General features: G+C 38.9%; 1 protein-coding gene across 2 annotated transcripts; it reads right to left on the reverse strand.

Moving 5' to 3' along the window:
• Positions 1–1,258: 1,258 nt before the first annotated feature.
• smg7 (SMG7 nonsense mediated mRNA decay factor) lies at positions 1,259–26,615 on the reverse strand. Of its 2 annotated transcripts, XM_073874053.1 has the most exons (23): positions 26,470–26,615; positions 16,957–16,988; positions 16,530–16,647; positions 16,254–16,386; positions 15,953–16,124; positions 15,765–15,836; positions 15,532–15,682; positions 15,230–15,365; positions 14,954–15,116; positions 14,704–14,860; positions 13,739–13,809; positions 13,591–13,651; positions 13,378–13,497; positions 11,980–12,397; positions 11,754–11,892; positions 11,290–11,669; positions 10,818–11,162; positions 7,849–7,998; positions 7,304–7,387; positions 4,975–5,125; positions 4,709–4,879; positions 4,424–4,581; positions 1,259–4,026 (listed from the first exon to the last, which is right to left on the reverse strand). In XM_073874053.1, exons 1-23 carry the CDS (start codon positions 26,493–26,495, stop codon positions 3,913–3,915), a joined length of 3,522 nt encoding a protein of 1,173 aa, XP_073730154.1. In that variant the 5' UTR covers positions 26,496–26,615; the 3' UTR covers positions 1,259–3,912. The 2 variants fall into 2 exon arrangements, with proteins under 2 accessions (XP_073730154.1, XP_073730155.1); XM_073874054.1 differs by lacking the exon at positions 7,849–7,998 and having other exon boundaries at positions 26,470–26,614.
• Between the last annotated feature and the right edge of the window lie 884 nt (positions 26,616–27,499).

The raw sequence follows: 27,499 nt of genomic DNA on the forward strand, positions 1-27,499 counted from the left end.
GATCTCTCTAATGAAGCCAACACGGAAGTGACTTAAACTGCAATTCATCGACTGGCCGCTTGAAGCTGGCTTCAAAAGGGAGTCAATTCCCATAGACTCCCATGTTAAAAATGGCCAACTTTACAGTAGAAAATAATATGTTTACAGCCTGGTACAAAAAGTGTTTTTGGCCTATATAGCTAATTTTGCCCTTCATGACAACTGTGAGGGGGGTGAATTTTTTTGTAACTCACCCGTTTAGATTATATTAAGCCTTAACCTTCTGCATAATTAAGGGCGTGGCAGCTTGAGTGTCGGTTGAACAGCTGTCACTAGACTCGCACTAGGCAGGCGTGGTTTCACCTCAGCTTCACCCATGTCCCGCCTTTTTACCCATTTTCGGTTTTCCGCGAGGACGCGCGGCCAAGATGGCGACGGCAGGCAACGCCTACTTTAAGCTTCAAAAGCGATCTTCACAAACCAATGGGTGACGTCACGGACACTACGTCCATATTTTTTTACGGTCTATGGTAAAACTCCTTACCTTAATGTGTTATATTGTGCTATGTAAAAAATAAAAAGACGTGAAAGACCAAACTCTATCCTTTTTAATAATAGTCTGTTTCTTGTTATTTTCGGATACAGTATAAACAGCAATTAAAATATTCAATATAAATGGTTTCTGGTAGCAACTTTTATTTAAATTTTTTTGCAAAGTCACCATCTAGTAAACTTCGCGATTAATAAAAGGAAATACAGCGCACGTCACAGCTCCTCCCTCGACTGCAAGCTGCAAACCTCGCTGATCCATCTGCGCAGCGCTGCAAGAACTCAAACACACCTATTTTTATTTAATGAATGCACACCTGACGTCAAATGTCTTAAAATAACCACACCCACTTCGCATTATGCGGTATTAAAGGCGGAGTCCACGATGTTTGAAAAACGCTTTGGAAAAGGAGACGGGCCGACTACCAAAACACACTTATAGCCAATCAGCAGTAAGGAGCGTGTCTACTAACCGACATCCTTGCCGGGTTGCGTATGTGTGGGGCATGTCTATCTACAGAAGGTCCAGATTCTATTGGGGTAGGGGCGTGTTTGTTTAGGTGATTTCAAATATCAACATTGGCTTTCAAACATCGTGGACTCCGCCTTTAAGACCTTGGGTGAATTAGTTTTGACTAATTCAACAGCCCATCTTCAATTATCCCTTACATAAGACCAGCATACCATAGCACCAGAAAAAAACAGCGTAAATAAGAAAAGACTCCAGGACTGCATGGACATGGTTTTATTTTATTAAAGGCATAGCTGATTCCAGCGTTTATAAGTGTCCACAAAAAGACAAGAACACAAATCAAGCCCATTACAGAAGGAGATATCTTCACCCCCAGTTATTATTCCCTGACAAAATCCTCTAAAAAACAAACGAAAAACTTGACCGGATATCTCCTTCATTCAAAACACAAGGCATTCTGAACGATGTATTTCATGCAGAATTTCAGGAGTGGCAGACTGAATTTAAAATTGGGACAAATTTGCTTAGTGGTAAATGTACCTGTGCATTTGCAGTAAAAAGCTGGCTGTTTTTTTACGTTTTGTTTAAATTTTTTAGCTTTACCACTGGAATGTAATATCACTGCGCAAAGGCGCAAGGCTGTTGTCCTTGTGATCAGCATTGTAATGCACGTCACTACAGAAGCCACAGTTCAAAGATGGAAACTGGACAACAGGGGAATCCACATTTACAATGCAGTGAGATACTGGGTATCCGAAAAAGCACATTCACAAGACTGTGCACCACAAATCCATACAAAATAAAAGAATGTTAGGCATCCACAGCAACCAATCAGAGCACAGACATCTGAAACTCCTTGTTGAACGTTTCTAAAAGGAAAAAGATGAACAATATGGGGGGCGCAGGGCTCCCATTGAAACTTCTGATTTTATCAAACGATACTTTGACCTAACTGAACGTCTAAGGTTCCTTTGATTATTTATTCCTCTATTTTAATACAATTTTAAATGCAACAAGAGAAGCACAATCACACGGCAATTAGACACGTCATTTAAAGTTTGTTTTTGATAAAATGTTCTCTACTCAAAAATAAAAACACGCTTCATTCTCATCATACACGAGATTACGTCTGTCGTATAGCCTTTGCCAAACAAAATCGCCTTTGGCGGTTTAACCAACAAGAAAGAACCGCCGTGAACATTTTTATAGATATCTCAACCTACCCAACACTAACCCCTGGCCCCGAAACATTTCTATCAGACAGTGGCACCCACAAAAAGTTAGAGATCCTTGAAAGATCAACTCAGTGCTATATCATCTACTGAAAAATCAGTATTTGGAGAACCATTAGATGCAGGGCTCCTACAGAAGCAAGGTCACGTAACGCTAACCTGAGGCAACCAATGATATACGCTACAAGAACATTTCTGAGTAAAGCAGCAGGGCTGACGCTATTCCTCTTATTTCTTAGTGCTAAGCGCAGCGAGAGCTATACGTGGAAACTAACTCGCTTACGTTTCTGCAGTCCTATCAGAGGCCTTTCTTGAGCCTAAGCAGTAAGCGGCTATGGGGATTTCGCCGTCAGTGGCTTTTTAACTGATACAGCGTCTGCAGCGATGGTATATTCAGTGGGCTACGAGGTTGCCGAAGAAAAATGGCCCTTCCTGGCTTCCGTCCCTTTTTTCTAACAGCGTCGCAGGTGGACCCGTTTGCCTGGCTGTTCATTTCCCAACAGTGCCAACTTTGATAGTGATGTTAACAATTCATTAAAACAAAACGAAACAAAAAACGACTAAAGGAAAAGAGAAAACAGGCACAAAGAGAGCTGATAAAGCTTAAAACTATTAAAAGGCAGAACATGAACAAAAGACGCATAACGCGTGTAAGCTAGAGTAAACATTCGCGCAAAGAAACCAAGAGGAAGAGCAGGAAATAGGGGTGCCACATATTTATATTCAATGATCTCCCCCGTTAGCAGTAAACTATTGAACAGATTTACTGAATAATATTTTAGAGAGCTAAAACTGCTACAGAACAAGTCACAAAATACAGTATTGTTAATAATTGCAGTCTCTAGTGCAGCTAATGATACTACATCCTACATCTATAATCTAACCTCAGCTCTGATACGGATTGAGCTGTAATGTTGCTATGAGCTTCATAATGGTTCGAGACTTTCCCGGTCCCATTTTCCAAATGCTTCTTACAAATCACACTGTACATGACAACATCGTGATCCATGTGTCGATCTATGTTTTAAACATCCCAGCGTGTCCTCTAGAAGGACACGTTCGACTGAATGCATCATCCTTCATTCATTCAACTTTTTCTTGTATTTTTTTAAAACAGCGACACGAATCCCTCCTCCGAGAAAATGAATCCAGACTTGGAATAAAAAGCAAAAAAGTCCTTCTTTCTTTTTGTCCCTCGCACCACCGCTCTGCCCGCCGATAAACATCCCTTCCCGACACACGCGTCTTCTCCGCGTGTCTGTGATTTAAGCAGGCGGCATGAGTCAAGGAGTCCAGATGAGACAGGAGAATGACCTTTGACCCCCAGAGGAAGTGAGGTGGCAATCAGAGAGGAAGTCTCAGAGTTTCCCCTCAGAGTCAGTGTTCTGCGGTGGCTACGCGCTGAGCAGCTTGACAGGTCAGGCGCTCGCACGCCCTCGATGCCGTAGAGGCACGGGGAGAGAGACAGACAGAGAGAGTGAGAGAGATAGAGGAGAGTTAGAGGGCTGCACGTCCCCCGTCGGTCAGGCGAGCGGTTCGTTTTGAGCCTGCCGCTTCGCATCGTTCGCCGTCTCCAGCCTCCACTCGCGGGTAATGCCGGAAATTTCCGATTGGAGCTTGTGGTGTTTCACCTCTTCCGTTGAATCGTGTATCACACAAGTGCATCTTCCCCGTGGACTCTCAGTGTGGCGGGTTCATGTTGCCGTGGCCGCGCTGCTGCTTCTGTTTCTGCTGCATCAGGAGCTGCTCCAACGCGGACGGACCGGGCTGCATCATGGAGCTCGACCAGATTGACTAAATAAAGAGGAAGAAAATGTGTAAGAAATTAATCATTAACTGACATCTGAATGTGCTCCCCAAATATACCCAGAATTAAGCACAAAATCACAGATTAGTTTATTAGCAGCTGTATCATGCAAATAAATGGTTTTAAAGAGTCGTGTATTGTGATTTCTGGATTTTTTGTTATTGTGTCTCTCATAGTGGACATGCACCTACGATGACAATTTCAGACCCCTCCATGATTTCTAAGTGGGAAAACTTGCAAAATAGCAGGGTGTTCAAATACTTGTTTTCCTCACTGTATATAAGAGAAATGAAGACCTTAATCTGATTATAAAATATATCTGCAGAAATTTGGTCTGGGGAAAAAAGCAAAGTAACAAATGTTGCATGAAAAATCCCACGGTACCTTAAAACTGTCAAGGAGGACAGTAGAGGAATCCTCCATTTGCATGTCCTGGGCTGCCCAGCTGTTGGTTGGCGCCCCCTGGTGCCAGCTGTTGGTTTCTGGCACAGAAGAAGTGGATGAAGCAGAGGGCAGGTAGTCCAACCCAAAGCCACTCACACCTAGTGAATAAACACAACAACCACATTAGTTACATTTCCCAGTATGAGCAACCACATAACAGGCTTTAAATTATAACGCCACATGATCCTTATCCTATAACATTAGCCATTAAGCAGTTAATATTACCGGTCTTGTCAGTTTTCCAGCGGTCCGTTACTCTGCGGTCTCTGCTGTCGGGGGTCCCGATGGGGCCAAAGTTGGAAAAGGGCAGGGAGCTGTGGCTATGGGTGGGAGGGGATGAAGGCAGACTGCTTGGGTTGGAAGAGTGAGGGGACTGACTGGCTGGTGTTGAGTGATCTATCAAACAAAAGATTTTGTCATGAGAAGATCATTCGTAACATATATAATACCTCATGCTTGCATATTATAGCAATGCATAAATAATCCTGTACCTGAACTAGCAGGAAGTGAAGGGGACCATGGAGTTCCTTCAAAGAGGGAGTAAAGCGAGGGCTCCTGGTGCATCATGGGAGCATCCGGCTTAGATGTAGGTGCCATGTTTTTACCATAGGCCTCACTGAAAATGCTGTTGTTCTGGTATGAGCTTTCCTGTATGCAAAAAACAACAATTTAATTGATTTTGTGTTACCACTTTTTTCATATGGAAAAATTATCTGGCCAAAAAAAGGGTGTGATGACATCTCGAGCAACGGCTGCATCCTTTTGAGGTTGCATTTGTAGACTGCATACGTCAAAAAGTCTTGTTACAACATATTTACAATTATAAAGTTTATTATTTTATTAAGTTAATTGTAAATTGTTGTAATATGCTTATGACTTGCGAATGTAATGCTCAGTTGACTGAAATAAACCAGGCTTGATGGTGTATGCAGGCTGCATATACGACCTCCGGAGGACGCAGCTTTCTGTTTGAGAAACGGCCACTGTCCTAATATCAGCAAAAAGTTAAGATTCTGGCTAACTCTTTTTCTGTGCAATGTGCATGCATTATATTCAGTCTTTTGCTGTGTGTGCTTTTTTGTTTAGGTTTCCAATAATGTTTGTGTGAGATACATTGTGTTTGTCTGTTGACGTGATGTAAAGCATCTCAGGAGATTAAACCCTCACTCTGACTTTACATGTTTTTATCTTTGCATGTTCTTGCTCAAGAATAACAGTGGCTGTATCATTTCTATTGTAAAGAATTGAACAAACATTAAAGATTTAAATGGATTTAAATGTTGATTGGCTAAAAGTAAGCATCTAAAGTGAAAGTAACAAAAGCGGGTCCGTTTGTGCCCCCTGCAGTCATTTGTTATAATACATAATGCTGGTTTTTATTACAAAGGCTACATATGACTGTAATGTGTTTACTTGTTTTGATGCAACTATTATTGCATTGTCATTATTATGTAATTTTAAAGGTTTTTGCTCACTCTGGTGAATGTTTACTACCAAAAAAATATCAAAATACTTCATTATCAATTAGCAAAATAATTGTTAGGGACAGTCCTAGATTAGTTAAAACATTGCAAAATAATGTAATTTCAGTTTCCCATTTATTTATTTTATCATTGAGGATTTCTTAAAAAAAAAAAATTAAGTGTCTCGTCACACCCCCAGTTTTAAATATATGCCAATTACATTTTGTAGAAAGTAAAGCTTAATTAAATGTATTTAGTTTTAACCTTCATATATTAACATATATTTCAAAATGTATTTCAGGGGCAACAAATACATTTCTAATTTTACAACCCATGCGGCAAAAATATAGTTTTTCTTGCAAAAATATAAAAGTTTTTATTAAAGGTGCAGTGTGTAAATTTTAGCGGCATCTAGTGGTGAGGTTGTGAATTGCAACCAATGGCGTAGTCCTCTGCTCACCCCTTGCTTTTGAAACACATAGAGAAGCTACGGTAGCTGCCACCGGACAAACATGTTATTGTCAGAGACAACTTAGTAAAAAAAAAATTGTCTGTTAAGGGCTTCTGTAGAAAAATGGTGGCACAAAATGGCGACTTCCATGTAAGGGGACCCTCTTTCTATGTAAATAAAAAGGTCTTGTTCTAAGGTAATAAACACATAACGGTTCATTATGAAAGGTCTTTGTACACCCCTGATAATAAAGTTTTGTATATTATTTTGCATTTCTGTCAAGAGATCCTTCTAAAAATTACACACTGCACCTTTAAATGTATAAAGTACACAAGTATGAAATGTATAAGCACGTATAAAATATAGAATTATATTTAAAATATATTTAATTTAAACCTTTTCAATTTTGTTATGTTTACAGGTTTGTAACATACAAAGTTTTCTTCCAATGCGACGTGAATATAAACATTTTAAAATATATTTTAAAACATACAAAAAATGGCCAAAAAATATACTGCCGAAAAAGACATTTTGTAAACATAATTCAATATATATTTCAGCACAAGTTTTTTTTTTTTAATTTTTTGTATATTTTAAAATTATATTTGACCTTTTTTTGCCATATGTGTTATAAGACTTGCCACTTTTATCAAATTTCTTTTACTGAAGAGAGGATATGTAATGATGAAGAGAAGGGTTTGAGATCTGTGAGCATGAATTGATCTCACATCATCCATTTGTTAATACTTTAATCAGTCAGCAAATTCAAATAGGGCTGTCCACACCAGCAAACAGAAAATCATGTTGTGCAGTACAACACTGCCGCCTGGTGACTCTTTGGATTCATAACACAATGAAGGACACAAAGTATGGTACATGTGTTTGGTTTGTTTTTGAGCACATCGGGCTTTCCTGAATGGTAAATCTGGGCAGAAGAGAGGACTGACCGATCACATCAGCTCCACTGTCCAGTCTTGACTGATTTGGCAACTACAGAAAAAAAACACAACAGATTACACACAAGCCACATCAAAACAAATGCATGCTTCAAAACTGAAATCTAAAACCACTAAACCACTTTTGATCTAAAGATGTATGCTCATGTGCTTAAAATGACTTTCAAACACAAATATAATAAGCCTACTTGCATACAAACTGCTTCATGAAACTAAATAGCATTTTTGTACATTGGCTAGATTTAATAGGTGCTCAGCATTTAACTACTTTAGTAGTAGTAAAAATTAAATCTGCAATCTAGGCAAAAGAAGCTCCAATTAAAGACTTACGTTTTCATTTATTTTACTAATTTACCCATTTAAAAAGCAGTTTAAGTGTAATTTTACAGAATGGATTGACGTCTAAGCTTGACAGTATTCATTTCATTAACAACAGCCTATAGGAAAACCGCATCCACTCCAAGCTGATGACATTATAGGAGGAATGCTACATACAAAGATGTTTCTTCCTGGAGCAGAGTTAAGAGGACCAGCCAAGGCCTGGTAGAAATCATGAGGTTTAGTAAAGAGAAGCTCCTCCTCCTCCTCAAAGTCCGCCAGAGTTTTTAACAGGTCTGGGGGCAGAAGAGGGGAGCTCTTGTTGTCCTAGTGAGAGACAAGGAACAACAGGGAAGAAAGAAGACAGAGGAAGAGAGAGAAAAACGACGTAAGATAAAGCAAAGCTTGTAAGAGCAGCAGCAAGTAAAGATCAGATCTATTCTCACCCTGATTTGTGCTACTTCAAACTACGTTTGTGTGGGACACAACTGCAGTAAATGAGATTTATATAACATAAAAAGACTCAGCAGGACTCTTTTCACATCTATCCTAAGATATCCTTCACTGCAGAAGTAAAGATGGAGAATGAGAAAAGACTGGAAAGAATGCACATCTCAGCAGAGATCAAGTTTCAATAAGATGGAAAGCGTGTGTAAATGATCTGCAGCAAAGACTGGAAAATCAAAACCATGACAATCAGTCATAAAAGATTACGGGGGGATAAAGGGAATGAAATCTAATCTTAATAATGTGCTGTGTACTAACTGCAGTATATAGTACTTTTCTTTTGTTTAAATAGTATGTGAAGCTGAATGTTTAATGCACCGTTTAGGGCACCTATTATGCCCATTTCAACAAGGTTTAATAGTCTCAGGTGTGCACAGAATGTGTCTGTAAAGTTTCATTTTATAATACCCCATAGATAATTTATTAAAGCATGTCCAAAATGCCCCATTTGGGAGGGAACAAAACCGCATTGTTTTCATGTGAGTACCTTTAAATGCAAATGAGCTACTGCTCCTTACTCCCTTACTTCTAATAGTATCTCACTTTTGAGATAGGGTGGACAGCGTACAACTCACTGATGGAAGAAACTATGGTGATGCAGGACTGTCAGTCAGTGGCAGTGGGCGGGGATTTATCAGTGTGACATCACATTGATAAGAGAATAAAAATGGCATGTCTAAAGAGACTGCTTTGGTTTAATGGGGATTTAAAAAGTTGGTGGATTTTTTCCATTGTAGGGTGGTGGTGTTCACACACTGCCAACACACATTTATGTCCAAAGCGCATTTTTGCATAATAGGTCCCCCTTAAAACATTTAGTGTAAAACGAGTAGTGTACTAGATCCAAGTCAGCCAATGTTCAAGTTTATTTTATGTTTAATGTCAACTGTCCGCAAATTTGTTGTATACCAAACACTTGTAATGTAGTTGTATGCTACCCTACAAAGGCAAAAGACCTTAACTCGCTAGAGTGTGAAACTGAGAAAAATGACTTTACTAATGCAAATAATAAACGAGGTCTTGAATGTCTTGAAAGTTACTGCCTTCTGCCTTTGTAGGGCAGTATACCTCAAGGATGGTTGTAAAAAAAATGCACACTAAGAGCAGTATACACAGTAAACCTGCAGTAACAGTAAAATACTGTTAAAAAACTGCAATATGACAGTATTATATGAAGAGTTTGGTTCCAAAACGTGATAAACGCCATTTAAAAAAAACACAGTTACAGCCAAAATCAGTATTGTATCAGGTCAGTATTAAAAAGTAAATTCTTTATTTTTGATGCCAAATGATATCCGCCATGTTATTCTGTCATCTTTTCTCCCAAAACGCGATAAACGGCAGTCCTCCTTTTCTGCAGAATGCAATAAATCCACTCAACAAATCACAGCACACCATTTCACGCATTGTAAAAACAATATGTCGGCGCACACGGCAAATCCTAGTTTTTCCTCATCTACTTTGTACTTCGTGATCAATAAACAAAAAAAACAAAATAGTAATTTTGATGACATTGATAAACCTGTGGTGTTTTTCTGCGGCGGAGAAGAAACGCAAGCCATCAAAATCTAATAACTTACGCGAGAAGCACTTGGGCGAAGGAAAAAGACCGGCTGTTGCTTGTTCTCACATGACAGCATCAAGCTTCTGTCATGCTAACACATTGACCCCAGGGGTCAAACTTTCCATTATTTCCATTATTATTACAAGTCAACGAAAATCGAGCAGGACCAAAACATTTTATAGCTGATCGCTGTCAAAAAAGTTCAACGACGACGTCCAAAGGATGACAGCAGCAATGACAGTGTTATTAATATGACAAAGTTAAGGGGGTCGCATACCAGCCGCGCAGCTCAGCGCCGCGCCGTTTTAAAAAAAATCAAACACATTGTTTTCTATGAGTATACACACACCGGCGCCGCCAGGTGGCGCCTGTCCCTGCTGCCCAGCTTTGACTCAGGAAGTTGCTCAAATTCCTGTCGCGCCATACAGCGCCACTCACATAGTTTAACATTAAATAAAATCATATTTGTCCCAAATCATTAACGATTAACATTGGCTGCTAACGTATAATTTGCATTTTGAAGTAGACGCTATCTGACGAAGATTGCGCTATTTCATGTGCTCTTCCGGTTTACGATACCTCAGAGTTGTCCTAGACACGGCGCTAAGCTGCGCGGCCGGTGTTAGATCCCCTTAAGTGTTTTGATTAATGCCATTAATGTTTATTTTTAAATCAGTGTATACCACTAGTCAACTAAATGAATATAACATAGCAAAGATGAATGCACATTTATATATTGATTAAATAGATTTATAGCATTTTGAAAAAAAACTTGTCATGGATTTATTGCATTTTGCTGAAAAAAATAATCAGGTTTTATAATAAATCTTTGAAAATCAAATTATGGATTTGCATTTTTAATGTTATTATAACCTAAAGATGCTATGTGAATGCTAGTGGTTTTCATCTTGTCACTTTCTTGGTATAGTAAACACGTTTTTACCAAAATGAGTCAAAATGGATTTATTGCGTTTTGGAACCAAAGTCTTCATATTCTATCCACAGCCTGAGGCATATCTTAAAGCTTGTAATGTACTTATAAAACTGTCTAAATAGAGAAAACTAACATGCTTACTTCATATTGAGGGCCTCTGGGCATGCTCTCCTGGTCAGGACAGAAGACTCCAGGCTGACGTTTGCCCATCCTGTCTCCCATTCCGCCCCTGCCCTCTCCTCCAATGTGGTACGAAGGCTCCCAGTAGAAATCCTGCACTTTGACCTCTGGAAACTTCATCTTCTTGTCCATGCTAGGTTGAGGAGGCTGCATGCTCATGGGATGTTCGAAGAGGTTCATGGGCTCCTGGGTGGGCATGAAGAAAGGCTGTTTGACTGGCATCTGCATGGGCATTTTCTGCATGCTGGGCTGATTTTGATGCTGGTTCCACATTTGACCAGCCTGTTCAGGCACCTGCATGTAAGGCTGCAAAGACGAAATAGAGAGAGACTATCAACAGCAGCATTCACCTTTCAAGCAGTCGCTATGGTAATCAACATGTGTTGAACCTCAGCATCACAAGAGCAAGTGAATAAACAAAACAACGCATTACCTGCTGCATGCTGTGATGATGTGGCGGGCTCTTGCCGAGCTGAGAGCTCTGCTTGGTGGGCGACTGCTGTTGTTGTTGCTGCTGCTGTTGTACTTGTAGCTGAACAGACTGTTGCAAGGCCTGCTGGGATTGATGCGGAGGAGGAGGTTGCGTCTGCTGAGATTGAGGAGGACCCTGGTTTAGGGCTCCTGGGCCTGAAGGCCTCTGCTGGCTGTAGGGAATGTGTGAAGGTTTCCCAGGCTGCACCTGATTGGCAGACTGAGGATGGGAGGCGGTTTGGAGGAAGGGGGCGGGCACAGAGACGCCTGTGGGGAAGGTGAAGCCTGGGCTCACGGAGAATGCCACAGGAGGAGGAATCACATAAGCAGGTGGAGCAAAACCTGGAAGCACAAATACAGAAAGATCAATAAATGGATCGAGTGGTAATCGTAAATGGATGTCCACAGTGTGGTGCATGTCTGAACCTGGTCTGCTTGGCAAAGGGGGGAAAGCTCCTGGGTGGTGAATGGGAATAAACTGGGAAGATGTGGCTGGAGTCTGTGTGACTGGAGTCTTCCTTGCTTCAGACACTGGAGTCTTCCTCATCTCAGTCTGAGTCTTCACCTTCATTCAAAATAAAACAGGTTTGTGGTTAACACAATTATACCTTGAATGAAATCAGGACTAGTTTCCTGTGTGAACTAATCTGACCTGTTTCCCAGCATCTGTTGATTTCTCGTGACTGTTCTTCTTCACCTCACTCTTCCTCTTGCCCTCTTTCTTCTGTTCGTTCTTCCCTTGTGTTCCATTTCCTTTATTAAAGCCAGCTCGCTCCTTGCCTGCATCTCTCTGATGTTGGTTCCTGTTTTGCTCTCTGCTCTGCTCTCTGGGTTTGATGTTCTCTTTAAATGTGACCACGGGTCTTTCGCTGCCATCCAGGCCGCTGTTCTGGTTCTTCCCGGCTGACAGGACAGATTTTAGGCCTTGGGTGCTGTCGTTGGGTGTCTGCTCTCCGTTAGATGACTCCTGGAGTACAGGTGTGTCTTTCTCCTGTGGCTCCTCCACCACCATCTCGGGGATATCAGTGATGAAGAGCACGAGGGCGTCATTGATGCGACACTGGATCAACCTGTTGGAGTAACAATGACTTGTGAACATTCTTTGAGACACATACTGTAAACAAAGGCTGGGAAAGTGCCTGTTCCCTATTAATAATATTATGCTTAAAGGAAAACACCACTGTCCTTCAACATTTTACTATGTTTTTACCTCAACTTAGACTAATTAATACATACCCATCTTTATTCAAAGCGTGCACTTAATCTTTGTTCAGCGCGACGTGAATGTGTTAGCATTTAGCCTAGCCCCATTCATTCCTTAGGATCCAAACAGGAATGAATTTAGAAGCCACCAAACACTTCCATGTTTTCCCTTTTTAAAGACTGTTACATAAGTAGTTACACGAATAAGTTTGGTGGCACAAAATAAAACGTGGCGATTTTTTAAGCAGATGAGAACTATATTGAATCGCAGATGAGTACATAGCTTGCAGCACTTTGACCTCGGGCGCAGTAATATTGACGGAAGTTTGAGCGAGAGGGGGAGTAGTCAGGAGCGATGATATTACTGCGCGCCGAGGTTGAAGTGCTGCAAACTAAGTACTCTTCCACCATACAATATAGTGCTCATTTTTTATTAACTTAAAAATCGGCACGTTTTATTTTGTGCCACCATACTTAGTTACTCGTGTAACTACTCATGTAACAGTCTTAAATAGGAAAAAAAAGGAAGTGTTTGGTGGCTTCTAAATTCATCTCTGTTTGGATCCTAAGGAATGAATGGGGCTAGGTTAAATGCTAACACATTCACAATGCACTGTAGAAAGATTAAGTGCACGCATTGAAGAAAGATAGTCATGTTTTGATTTGTCGAAGTTGAGGTAAGAACATAGTAAAATATTTAAAAAGGGTGGTGTTTTCCTTTAACCTATAACATTGTAGGTTGTATATTGTAAAATGTACACACCTCTTAAATCTGTAAAGATGCTTATAAAGTAAAAAAATATGAAAGAAACCAGCAGTAAAATTAAAAGAGAAACCAAAGACTCACCGTGGCTCGTTGTCAGCCACCCACTTGCCCAGGCTGACGAGTCTCTGGTGTCGAGCATGAATCAACAGGCTCTCCTTGCCAACAACGACACCCTGGTGTCCTTTAGAGAAGTCTAGCATCCTGAAACATTCACGAATTAAAGTCTTAGTATATCCAATACAGCCATTAAAAGTACAATAATGGAAAGAAATTAAAACATTCAGGGAGGGTTACCGTAAAGCAGGACGAAGGGCCAGAAAGCCTTGCAGCTCAAACTCTTCAGGCAGAGGAATTACTGTGAAAAACATCAACAATCTATCATGATGTCTTAAGCTACCACAGCCCAAAAATATTTTAATTGTAAGCTTGTTATGCGTGATACCTGATGCGTTCGACACATCCTCCTCCTTGGGCTGAAAGCTGTTTAGAATGGACACCAGCCACGGCCAGATGCTGTGAGACGCCAAAGATGTGTTATTTTAACAGTGTTCAGTACCTCAAAGTTCAGGCACAGGTTTAATTATTTTAAAACATTATTATGACATAATACACCATTTTTGTGGGGAAAGTATAGGCATTTTTGATAAGTTGGAAATCTACCGTATTTACTGGACAATAAGTCACACTTTTTTCATAATTTGGCTGGTCCTGCGGCTTCTAGTCAGGTGCGACTTGTAAGTCAGTACAAATTAATTTTGACATATATGAACCAAGAGACAACATTACCGCCAACAGCTGCGAAAGTCCGCTATATGCTGCTCCTGTATTTATGTAATTCAATGGATTCAGTGATGTGAAATGATGAGCCAGTGAACTTGATGCGCGTTGGCTTGTTCTGTTCATTTAGCCTATTCAGCCTTCCAGGTATGTTCAGTATGCTATTGTGTATCGTGTAAATAACTGTTTGTATTACATTAATGTACGGACATCTATTCAGCCTGCTGTTCTGTGCGCTATTGTTTATTTAAATAACTTGCCTTACCAGATTAAATATCTGTTCTTAGGCTTGGATTTTGTGAAATAATTTTCTAAATAAATGTGACGTGTAGTCCATTGTGACTTAAATATGTTTTTGATTGATGCGACTTATAGTCCGGAAAATACAGTATGTGTTGTCAAAAGGGACGTCAAAGTACCAAGACTTCTGTTGCTAAAGTAAGTCTGAAATTCTGGTATTGTGCACAGTGTAAATTAAAGTGAGTCGGTCTTCAAAGACACACCAGTGTATAACCACAAGCTTCCCATCAAATACAAACACACTGGTAATGCAAACTCAGCCATTTTAAAACCCATAATTTTGAAACTGAACCTTTGTTGTGAAGGGAAAAAGAAAGAAGTCTGTCTTACTACTGTCGCTTGTCTACGGCACTTTCGCTCAATACGTTGGGTCGAAGCCTCAACCAATCCAATGACACTTTGATGGCAGGAAGCGGGCACTCCCCCATGATCTCCTCTCGGTTCTTATTAAGTAAAGCCCGGCTTAGCATCCCTCCAAGGAAAGACACTAGAGGCAATACAATAATATTATAACTATTGCTTGTGAGATATTTCTTTAATATAATCACTGCTGAGATATCGGTAACAGAGCAACGCATACTGAAGAGGCCAAGGAGCTGGATCCAGCTGATCTGCTCATCCGAGCTGTAGCTCTGCTCATCGGCCTCATTCCCGAAGTCCCGGAGATGGTGCAGTTCAAAGAGGTTTATCACCGTGATGTGGACCAGCTGCTGGGAGCTGAAGGCTTTCTGGAGAATCAGTCTCTGTGAAACAATTCGTTAACAGGCAATGTTATAGAAACTTACGGAAGGATAATCTGTCAAGTTCACGTTTAAGTTAACTTTTGGTTCGAGTCATCTGGTGTTTTTGGCCATACCTGGAACTGTTCCTCCAGCTTCTCTCTCAGGGTGTTGAGCTTGTCCAGGCTTTTGCACAGATAAACGTGGCCATGGAACTTGATGAAAGCTTTGATAAAATCAGACACGCTCCATTTTGTTTTTACCTCATCCCGGCTAAGGGTTAAAAAGAAACATTATCATTCAATTTCCAGGGGACATCATTTAAACTCATTTTAAAAAGAGCCAATACTATAAATAAAGCAAAATTAGATAATCCTGTACTAAGAGGGGCGTAAATCTGTTATATATGTATGCAAGCCCATTCTGAATATTGTCTGACCTCTCAAGCGCCTTAGAAAGAGCTTTCTGCAGGTTTGTGGATGCAGCAGGAAAGGGGAATTTGACAGCAATGCTCCTGCAGTAGTAAAAGATTGTTGTGAGGTGATCTCCTTTGGAGGAAGCCAGTATGGCCAGTTGATTGTAAGGTTGTCCTAAAAGTTAAAGGGAAAACGCATTAGGTTGATCTTGTAAGTAGTATGTTTATGGATGTGTGACGTGCATAAATATACAAACCATTAGAGGGAACAAGTTGAGCTGCATGTCTGTAGTACGACTCAGCCTGACTGGTCTGGTTGCGGTATCGTGCTGTGAAATAACAAATAAACTATAAGCATTGAAATTCTAACATAATTTAAATTTTCCATGCTATCTATCCATCCATAATTATATTAGGATGTTAATACTAATCTGTGCAAGCTCACCAATATCTCCAAGATGGACCAGACAGTGTTGGCAGATGTAGGAACAGGAGCTGGGCTGGGGCTTCACTATGGCGCTGGTGCTGCTTTGCTTATTGCTGATGATGCCAAGCTGTGATGACTTCACACGGCAAGGCAGGTCCACATTAAACACCGTGCACAGCTCCTGCAACAGCTGAACAGAACCAGAAAGACATAATTATACTCTGAATCAAACACTGTTATTCAAAATGAAATAACAATGACATGACAATTGAAGACACAAGGCACGTCTGTGTCTGTTTTATACACTGTCAGCACTTACTTGTGTATAGAATCCACTAGCTGCCTCAAGAAACAGAGAGAGATTGGCCTGCACTTCACTTCGATTTGGGTTGGCCCTGTTTTTAGCTTGACTCTGTAGTGTTGTTATTTGATTCTTAAAAGCATGGTTCCAGCTGGAAGGACAACAAAATGATACTTTCAATATGATACATAAATCAAGCAGATGTAAACATGCACTTAATGAACTGCTTTGGCATTTGCAGGTATCTGATACACATAATGCATATGAATCAACGTGTATTATTAGTGTTCTTACAGATCTTGTTCCACTTTTTTGTCCAGGGCGTACTCCAGGTCCGTAACCAGCATCTTCTGGTACAAGTCCTGAAGAGCCTGTCGTGACGTCCAGACCTCCGCCGCACCAAGCTTTGAATCTACATGACACATGGAGAGGAACATGTTACACGGCTAAATCTCCAGTCTGTGTCTATCGGTGCATTTCAGGTCCTTTGGAGAAAGAGCCGCATGTCTTAGTAACCACATTTAATGCCATGGTTACTAGCGTGACAAATATAAAACAGCTATAGACTCCAAGCAAGCTTATAAATCACATAAGTAATTATTTAAATAATATCTAAATTCTGATTGGTGGTGTTGTTATTATATGCAAAGAAACAAAGGAAATATTTTAAGTAGGATTGTTTTTAAGTGCACTTAACAAAAGATATATTGTCAGAACATACCTGTCATGTCAGCCTTCAGGGCCTCTGCCTGCCTGCTCAGAAAAAGAGATGTATGGGTTAATAATATTGCACGACAAAAAAAAATGTGTTCACAATTAATCATTTCAAGGGCTGTGCGATATTGACGAAAATCGTATCATGGTAAATTTATATGATACACCTCTATATTTTCTACAAAATTGAATAAATGTTTACATGCAAGTCAAAGCCTCATGTTAGATGTCACAGTCACATTTATTAAAAAAGCATATGGTAAAAATGAAATTTTAAGGGTTAATTATCCCTGTTTAAAAATACACAGCTGCACAACATTGCACACTTACATTTGACCTCAGTGTACAGTACTGGCATAGGGTCATATCAGACCGACCGTACCATACAAACACATGATATTACCAAAACTCAATATACTGCCCAGACCTATTTCACAGCCACTTTTCTTTTTCTGATGAGGAACATCAGAAGCAACTTAACTTACAAGAGCAAACAACACCCTTGGTGCCTACAATGCCAAGTTTAAATAGTATGCTGACGAAAAGCTAAAGTCAATGAAAAACAAGTAGAGATTAAAGCTGCAAGCAGCGATGGAAGGGCCCTCGCACGCATGTGCACCGCCACCCTATGGACTTAGTAAAGCAGTGAACCAGGGGGATATGAATTTAAGTGGGTAAATATAGGTGCATTTTCAAAATAGTTTTGATGTGCCACACCTCCTGTGTGCAGCAGGTGGCGCTATGACTGTAACTGATTATTGTTATATTGATGTGTTCAGGCCAGGAAATTTGTAAAACATATAAAGTCTGTGAAAGCTTGGGCAATGTCTGAGTTACAACAGCTTTCTAATGGTGAAACATCAAACTTTGCCAGGCCGCCACTGACACGCCCTTTAACAAAAATTCCAGATCTTCGCAATTTATCATTGTGAAATCCTTAAGTTCAGACTGACCAAATATGATGATGATCTGAATAAATTTCTACAAGCAGTAATTCACAGGGTAAAACATGGCATTTCCTGCTGCCAGCAGGTGGCGCTGTAACTTTTACTGAATATTGCCATGTTGATGTGTACAGACACTTATTAAACAAGTGAAGAATGGGTCAGATTGGACTTTTAAAGCCTGCGTTAGAACAACTTCCTATTTCTTTGCGAAACACAGAATTTTGACAGGCAACCACGGACACAACCTTGATTGAAACGTCAAGATCTCTGCAATTTAGCATCGCAAAGGCATTTACATGACACAGCCCAGATATGGTGATGATCTGATTAAATCTCTAGGAGAAGTTTGTTAAAAAATGAAGTCTGGAAATGACAAAATTTGCACTCAAATTTCAGAGAAAATTCAAAATGGCTGACTTCCTGTCGGGTTTCGAGCTTTGCTCCAAGAGACTTTTTTGTAGGTCTTGGGGTGATACATGATCATACCGCATTTTGTATCTGTACGTTTAACATACCGTGGAAGCAGCTGTTTTGAATTTTTGTAGGTGGCGCTATTGAGCCAATTTTACACCCCCAGGTCTGAAGCCTATATCACATGAAAATATTCACCACATTTGACATGTGTGCAATGTTTTCATGACTTTTTGAGCTTGTTTAGGCTTTCAAAAATGCGATTCATTTAACGATATTTAAATGAAAAGTCAAGGTCGTTGCTTTTTACCATCACACAAAGCCTTGAGATTAGACTGATGAGATATGATGTTGATATAGTTAAATATCTAAGAGCAGTAAGTCACAACGTAAAACATGGCATTTCCTGCTACCTCTAGGTGGCGCTATGAGTGTTACTCAATTATGCCATGTTGATTTGTCTGTTTCATGGCGAAACATCACAATTTGACAGGGCGCCACAGACACGCCCTCCAACGAAAAGTCAAAAGCTCCGCTTAGCATCGCAAAGGCCTTTAGATGATACTGACCAAATATGATAATGATCGGATTAAATCTCTAGGAGGAGTTCATTAAAGTATGACGTTTGGAAATGTCAAAAAAATGACAGAGAACATTCAAAATGGCTGACTTCTTGTGGGGTTTAGAGCTTAGCTCCAAGAGACTTTTTTGTAGGTCTTGGAGTAATAGATGATCCCACCAAATATCGTATCTGTAAGTTTTTCATAGTGAGGGGGCTGTTCTCTTGAAATTTGGCAGGTGGCGCTACGAGCCATTTTTAAACGCCCACTTCTGAAGCCTATACTACATGTAAATTTTCGCCACTTCTGACGGGTGTGCAAATTTTCATGAGATTTCGTCTATGTTTAGGCTCTCAAAAATGCGATCCATTTCGAAGAAGACGACGAAGACGTGCTGTGTGCTGTGCACTGAAAAAAATGATTCATTGAACCTAATCATGTTTTCAAGGTAAGTGGCTGCAATCAATCCATCAAAGCAACATCTAAACAAAAGTTTTATATTTTATTTTAATTTACAAATCTTTTTTGTTTAAATGTAGCTTAAATAAATTGATTGCAACCACTTACCTTAAAAAAAAATGATTAAATTCAAAGAATAATTTTTTTCAGTGTGCCTAATACGGCTATATAATGCGCCAAACAGCGGCGTTAAAATGAATGTGACAAAGAAGTGATGAGCTTGCACTTTAAATTACTCCATTTATGGTCAGACAAATAAAAGTAAAAAAATCATTCAAAAAGCTGTTAATGGTGTACTTTATTTTTGTTGTCACTCACAATAACAAAAAATTGTGCTTCTGTAAAATAATTTAAAAACACAATGTGCTTTTTAGCAATATCGGTTTCAGTGCGTTTGTGGAGCTAATTATTTAAATGAAACATACTTCATGTGGGACTATTTATTTCATACTTTATATATGGGCCAACAAACAAAGTTGAACGTGATGGGTTATGGCAAACAAAAAGCAGTGTGTTTTGCAAATACATATATAAACATATATTTCAGCCAAACTAAAAACACACAAAAAAATAATCTTAAATAGCTCCGTGCTGCCGTGCAAATAATATAAGGGACATCTACAAAGAAAGCCACAATAAACATCCCAAGCCGAATCCCAATAAACACAAAATAAACAAGCCAAATCCCATAACATACGCAATAGCATTTTAAACAATGAGAGTTTTAATAAAATATTTTGCTCCATATAAAACTTTGCCATGTGATGGCAAAGAAATAAAGCAAATGGTCCACAGTTCTGCAAGCAAACATCTCGTCAGTTGGTTCCTTGATTAGTAGTAAATCGCCATCACCTGCTTTCAGATGGAGAGGTATTTACTACAAACAGCCATAGTTCCCTAACAAGCTGAGCCATATCGCATACATATCGCAGGCAATACGTCAATATGATTGTCCGTGAAATACAGCTTTGTGTAGTAAATGCTGCTCCATCTGAAAGCAGGTGATACGGATACACTACTAAGGAACTGGCATTACTGACGAGATGTTCACACACCCAAGCAGGGCTCCAGACTAACTTTTTTCACTAGGAGCACAGTGCCCCCAACTGAAAATTTTAGGGCTGCAACCAGAAAATTTAGGTGCACAGTGCACACACAGTATCAACATGCTAACCAAATATTCACATTTCTACTAATTTTCACTGTATTACTAATAAATACTTTAATGATAGATGCAGAAATACAACGTGCTGTTTCAAATTCGGTGGCACATCACAAAAAAAGGTCAAATTTACTTGTTGCACATGTGCAAGTGCGACTGGATGTAAAATTCAGTGGCACACTCTCAAATTTTGGTGGCCGTCTGGAGCCCTGCCAAGGAACTATTCTAGGGCCTCATCCCACGATGCAAAAAATGCGGAAGGAATCAAGGATTCCAAGCATAATAAAGTAAATTACTGTACAACGAAAATGTCCCGGAATTTGGCAAATTATTAATTAAATGTTTATAACCTCTGCGAGCTGTCGCAGTCTGAAACAGATAATGTGTGAGTAAACAGCGCTTTGTCAACAGCCATTTTATAAGAAAAAACAACAAATTATTTATTATTCTGACATAAAATACCAGCGGAGCGAAGACGCTTTAGTTTTATAAAAGTCTAAAGTTTGCACGGAACCCTGGGTTTGTGTTATAAAAACGTTGTGCACAACATTAAACATAGCGTACATTAGTATGTGCTCCGTCAAGCATTGTCTTCGTAACGGTGAGTGGCTAACAAATTTGTGAAGTACACAACTTACTGTAAAGCTAATAATCAATGACTTCATAAGTTTCTCTTTATAACGTTATTCTCGTCAAAACTGCAAATGATGCAAGTTTTATGTATTTTGTTCTCTTTGTGTTTTAAAGTTATTTATAATAAGTCAAGTTTACTGTTTAGTGCACTGATATCCGACTCATTTTGGATAATAAAGTTTATTGTTAACTTCTTGCCTATAGTACATATCTTTGTCACATCAATATAAGTGTTGGATCACCACATTTGTGAGTGATCACCACATTTGTGAGTGATCATTGCATTTAATTGTATTTATTCATAAACAGTATATTATGTTGAGGTATATAGTGTATTCTATGTACAGTACTGTAGTATAATATACTGCAGTATATGTGTACTGAACTGTAATATACACATAAAGATATCGGCCGATATATCGTTATCGGTCTTTTTTTACTCCCTAATATCTGTATCGGCATCGGCCCAAAAAAACGCATATCGGTCGGGCTCTAAATTATATATAAGCTGTTTTATTTGTTATTTTCCTGGCATTGTATTATTCCAGTAATATAATTCATTAAATTAATATTATCCAGTGAATTTTTCTTTACTTTCAAAGAGGGAGTGATTGTTATTATTTTAAGGGTTTGATCAGTTTAGTAGTGTTGTAGTAATTGTGTCAAAAACAAAAGTATAACAGTAAATAAAATTGTTTAGCATATCTGTTATCGGGCACATAGGCATATAAATATTTGGTATCCGTTACAAAAAATCTGTATCGGTAGATCACTAAAAGGTATGTCCATTTCTCGTCATGCAAAACAATGACAAGCATTGCCTCAAGCAGGTTTTCACAAAGCCCAAGACACATCAGACTGGGTACAGTATACATTCTTCCCAGATCCACCTTGCGCCTTACTTAAAGTTCTTAAGTAACTTTCTTGTTTAAGTGAACATAAACAGCTGGATGTTTATCAGTTTATCAGTGAAGTCTTAAAGCTGTCTTGGGTCTTAAAATGACAGTAGACTGTTGTTTTCTGTGTTAGAAATGTTCATTCACAGCAAAAATGAAAAATCACTTACTACTAAGATGTCAATTTATGCAATTTCTCATATTCGATGATTGTTTAAATAAACGATCAATCAATCGAATAATTGTTAAATGTAATAGTGCAATAAGTCTTTACTGCAGTGTAGGGGTGTCACGATTCTCCAAATTCTCGATTCGATTACATTTTCGATTCTGATGTCACGATTCAATTCGATTCTCGATTTTTAAAATAATTTTTAAGACAAAAAATTATATGCTTTTATTATTATTATTATAGTTTCACATTAACATGCACATTGTGTGCTTTTCCTCGCATGGGGGTTTGTGGGCTTTACTTTACGCGAGAGAGCTTGTAGAGAGAGAATTCCTTCTTGCACGCAGATAGACTTAATGCGCGCGTCTTGGACTCCTATTATCTGAAATAAAACCGGTGCGTCAAGCAGCTGCGCTTCTATCTGTCTCACATGCACGCGCTCTCGCATCTGTCCAAAGTCTAAACATAAACTAAAGTAATAATCCTTACGTATTTGTTCAGTTTCATGCGTTTCATGCGAGCTGAGGCAAGCTATACCTTTATAAATCATAACCCGCTGCATCTTGGCGGCTCTCTTGTGCACGTGCAGAGAGCTGCGCTCTGTCCGAACTCCGAAGGCAGATCACTAGGTAGTAATCCTGTTTATGATATGCATTTCAAGGAAATGTAGCAATACATCCCTCGTGTTTAAAATATAAATCGCGTTCCGCTGGATGGATGTTTTTAGAGGGACTTCTGAGAGTTTATTTTCCCCTGCTTGGCAAGCCGACCGGACGTGAAATGGGGGCGTGGCAGCATCGACGATCCCATTTTTTAATTCGAAGTTCGAGGTTGTGACTTAATTTCGATCGATTTCGATTTAAAATCGAAATCGTGACACCCTTACTGCAGTGGCATGGGCTATAGCCAATGACATAAAAGAGTGCGTAAAAACAATATGAGTCATGTCTTTTGATAAAAAAATAATCAATTTAATCTAGTAATGAAATATAATGACTAAATAGACACAGTAAACTACGCTTCATATGACCACTCTGCACAGTCGCACGAAAGTCCGTGCGTCCATGACAAAATAAAAGTTTTATTATCCTCAAGTGTCATTTTTCTAATTGTTCACCTCGCTTTCCGAGTCGTTGATACACTGTTTGTTGTAATTATATGCAAGCAGCACAGGGAGGGCACTTTTCCCATTGTCACCTCAACCTGCGGCGTACTTTCAGCAAAGATACTTATATTATGAAGATTTCAACCTTCCATTAGAAAACCAGCAACAGTGTTTAGCATGTAGAAACTAAAGGGTTAACAAACACAAACTTTCTATATGACGCACTCTACATAATATTAAGCCTTTATACAACATAAATGGATTATACAACATATATCTGCACAAAATGCAAGACTTCAACTAAGTTTTCAACTAAGTTATGTACAGAAAGTTTAACTCTCGTTGTGGATGTGCAAAATAAACTGCGCTTTTAAACACGTCCAGTCAAAGCACAAGCTTCATAACATTAACCAGCTTTAAGTCTTTTGCTATCATTTTAGCGATTAGCTGTATCGCGTCGTCCCCTTACCTGTTCTCAGTCAAGATGTAATGTTAATGCTCGTATGGCTCTCTGGTATCTCTTGGGATTTGATGTTTAAATATAAGATGATAACCATTGAACTTTTGAAAACTCTGTACATTTTGCACCTGACCGACGGTATTTCCGATAATCACGGCATCCTTTTAAACCATAGTGCCTCAGTGATGTGAGGTGTGGCCGGCTTCACGGGATCGGCGGGTTGGTGTGCGGAATTATCTGTTTGTTTTTGAATCATGCATGGTAATGTTATGTCATACGCCAATCCGTGTAGCTCAACACGACGTCAAACACGCATCTCCAGACCCAGTCTATACTACCACAGGCGCTTGTAACGCTAACCAGACATCCATATGCCGCCATAACCACAATAAATAAATAAACAAACCCACATGATCATCGTTTTCGTGATCGATCATCGATGCCACGTTCGAGTACTCGAGCAATCGAGTACTCGTGCCCATCCCTACTTGTCAGTAGCATGGTTGTAGTAACAGCCAAATACTTCTGCCTATATGCATTATTTGTTTAATGTTTTCAGTTGATAAGATGTGCTTTTTGATAACTGAAATTTAATTTAACCATTAACATCAGAATTCATAAAATAAAAACAGAACACACGAAATTGGAGAATAAATAAAACGGAATTTGGGAAAAAATACATAGGGTCCTACTTTTGACTAAAACACACAAGAACCAATCTGCTTGTTAAGTCTGATGTAATGCACCGCTTTCGGGTCCAACCTCTCACAAATGCCATAAAAAACCACGCTAACATACACTCATATCAAAATGAAAAAAAATCAAAAACACCTGATCTTAATTTTTATTTCCATAACAAAATCAGAGATGACCAGAGATGGACATGGATTTTAAACTAATTATTAATATATTGCTTTTGGTGATTCCGTGAGCCTGGAGACTGCCGTGTACTCTAACGTTCGCTTGTGTGATATGAATAAATAGTGCTCATGAAGGGTTGTTTAAATAATATTATAATATTAAATTGAGTGAAGGCTTGGACCCGGAAACAGTATTCCTTGTGTCATGGCTTAACAAGCCGATTAGATTTAAAGTTACAGACATGCTGCCATAATTGAAAAAAGTGCTGGATGTTGCCTGTTGCACTGGTTGTGCGTTTGTTTTGGTTTCAATATTGATATGAAAACTACAAATGTTTTGTTTTCACTTAAGAAGACACATTAACCTGATGGAGTCATTTGGATTATTTGTACATTTGAAGTCACATAAAATACTATAGCAGAATAACAACATAACCATTTGTGAATAACTGAAGAAAGGAAGTCATACATCTAGGATGTCATGAGTCTGAATAAATTTGAGAATATAGTTTTCTTGGGAAACCTATTCCTTAACTATTCATCTGCCTTTCATCGTCCTTTTAACTATTCAAAAACATGAAATTGCATGCAAATATATCACTTTTGCCCTTCAGACAGGCAAAGTGGCAGCACATATTTGTATCAGTGTAGTCAAGTCTGTGGCTGACAGTATTTTTAAATCCTTGACGTGGCTTTGAATAATGTAATGGATTAAAATACAAACATTAATTAAAACGAAACGATTTTAATTGTTTATTTAACTAGTTTTATCAAGTATGAAAGCAAAATACAAGTCGTGTACCACATCCACTGTCACTATGGTGACGAGATCACAGCACCATCATTCCTTCACAACACGTCTCCTCGACGCATGCTGCCTACAACACATTCACGTAAACATAAAAAACTATTTTTATAAGCTAATTTCTACTTTGGATGTGTCATTTTTAGATGACAAATAAAGGCGACCTTTAACATACAAACTCCTGGTGATTCATCTCACAGTTTTGATTGAACTCAAGGTTACTGTTGAAATACGATTTAAAAACACAATTTTTGTGGAAGACAACCATTAAATTTATAAATGATGGTTTTAAACTAAACATGGTGATCTCTAGAATATCAATAAAGACGAAGGGTAAATCCATGCACCCAAGATAAAACACAAGCCTTCAAGCAATACGATTACAACAAATGGCCAAAACACATGTCATCCACAGCCACATCATGATTTTACGAAAGCATTAAAATACTACATGATATTATATCAGTTTACTCTTGCCTCTCGCAATGAATTTCATTCTGAAATGAAAGGAAAATGGAAACCTAACTAACGTTACAGCAGCTACACGACATTTGTTTATATCGGAAAAATATGAATCTCGTTTTATTTTAGGCAAACCCTTTAAAGATAATAATTCATCCGACGTCTTACGTGACCAATGTACTCAATTTAACAACAAGCATGTGTGCCTGCCTGGATTGTTTCTGCCTTCATCCGGCGGTATGTTTGTAACGTTAGCTAACGCGGGCTAACATAGCACAACACATAGCATTCTCTCTCACAACCGATGATACAGAGACAAATAAACTGTTTAGACTTTATTAAACATCCCGTCTTGCTTAAACATACTTCTCTCCCCAAATACATACAATATCAAGGTGAAATATCAGCTCACTCGGCTTGTAAACAGTTTCGTGTCTCGACAACATGCTATTATGCTAACTAGCCTGGCGTCTAGCAGTGACAGCAGATGCTACCAAGCAACATTCCGATAAACCAGATTTGTCCTAAGTGATGAATCCGCGGATTCGGAAGCCAATAAATGCACGGTCAACTCCGACTTTTACTTACCGTAAGTATTGGGCGCAGAGGTTCATCCTGACGGATCGCCAGTCTTTTAGATAACGACAGGTTCACAAGCTAAATCTACTCCCGGCGCCATATTGTCCATCACATCGTCATTGGTAGAAAACGGTCCAGACGTACACAGAGGACCGCGCTGAACTACGTCACAGGTCCCGCCCCCTCTATCACTTACAGTAATTACATTTCATGTGTTGTTTGTCCCACAGAGCAAATGCAAGGACAAATGTTTCAACTTAGGGTTCATACACATGGCTTGGTCTATTTAACAGATATTTTCAGCTATATCAAAACTGTAGTTTGCTACATTGAAAAAAATAATAATATATAAAATACATTTATTACTAGCCATGAGATGTCTGCTGATTTTATACATCCATTGTATGTTTAAAGGAGTAATCTCTGTAAAACAAGTCTAGATTAAATCAAACACATGCTATCTCCATGAAATTCAGTGGAACATTTTAATAGGCTAATCCAATTGGGAAATTTGGATGAGGAAGAAAAATGTAAGGCCTCTATTTACCAATTCATAACCCTAACAATGAATGTAGTCTATAGTTAAAGGTGCAGCATGTAATTTTCTGAAGGATCTTTTGACAGAAATGCAAAATAATATATAAAACTATATTATCAGGGGTGTATAAACACCTTCCATAATGAACCTTTATGTGTTTATTACCTTAGAATTAGACCTTTTTATCTACATACACTGAGGGTCCCCTTACATGGAAGTCGCCATTTTGAGCCGCCATATTTCTACAGAATCCCTTAACAGACAAAATTTTTTAACTAAGTTGTCTCCGATGTTTGTCCAGTGGTGGCTACAGTAGCTTCTCTATGTGTTTCAAAAGCGAGGGGTGAGCAGTGGACTGAGCCATTGGTTGCAATTCACAACCTCACCACTAGATGCCGCTAAAATTTACACACTGCATCTTTAAGTAAAAATTAAATGGTGATGAGAATATAAAGGACTAGAAATCCTTAATTGTATTAATACATACAACCAAGCAGAAAA

This window comes from Misgurnus anguillicaudatus, chromosome 2 (genome assembly GCF_027580225.2).
Source record: "Misgurnus anguillicaudatus chromosome 2, ASM2758022v2, whole genome shotgun sequence".
Taxonomy (NCBI): Eukaryota; Metazoa; Chordata; class Actinopteri; order Cypriniformes; family Cobitidae; genus Misgurnus; species Misgurnus anguillicaudatus.

Coding starts and splice junctions, on each gene's coding strand:
- smg7 (XM_073874053.1), bottom strand. CDS start 26,495: ATGAACCTCTGCGCCCAATACTTACG. Junction 16,989..26,469: donor CTCTGCGCCCAATACTTACG/GTAAGTAAAAGT, acceptor TTTTCTGAGCAG/GCAGGCAGAGGCCCTGAAGG. Junction 11,670..11,753: donor CCCTTTGCCAAGCAGACCAG/GTTCAGACATGC, acceptor TTGTGCTTCCAG/GTTTTGCTCCACCTGCTTAT.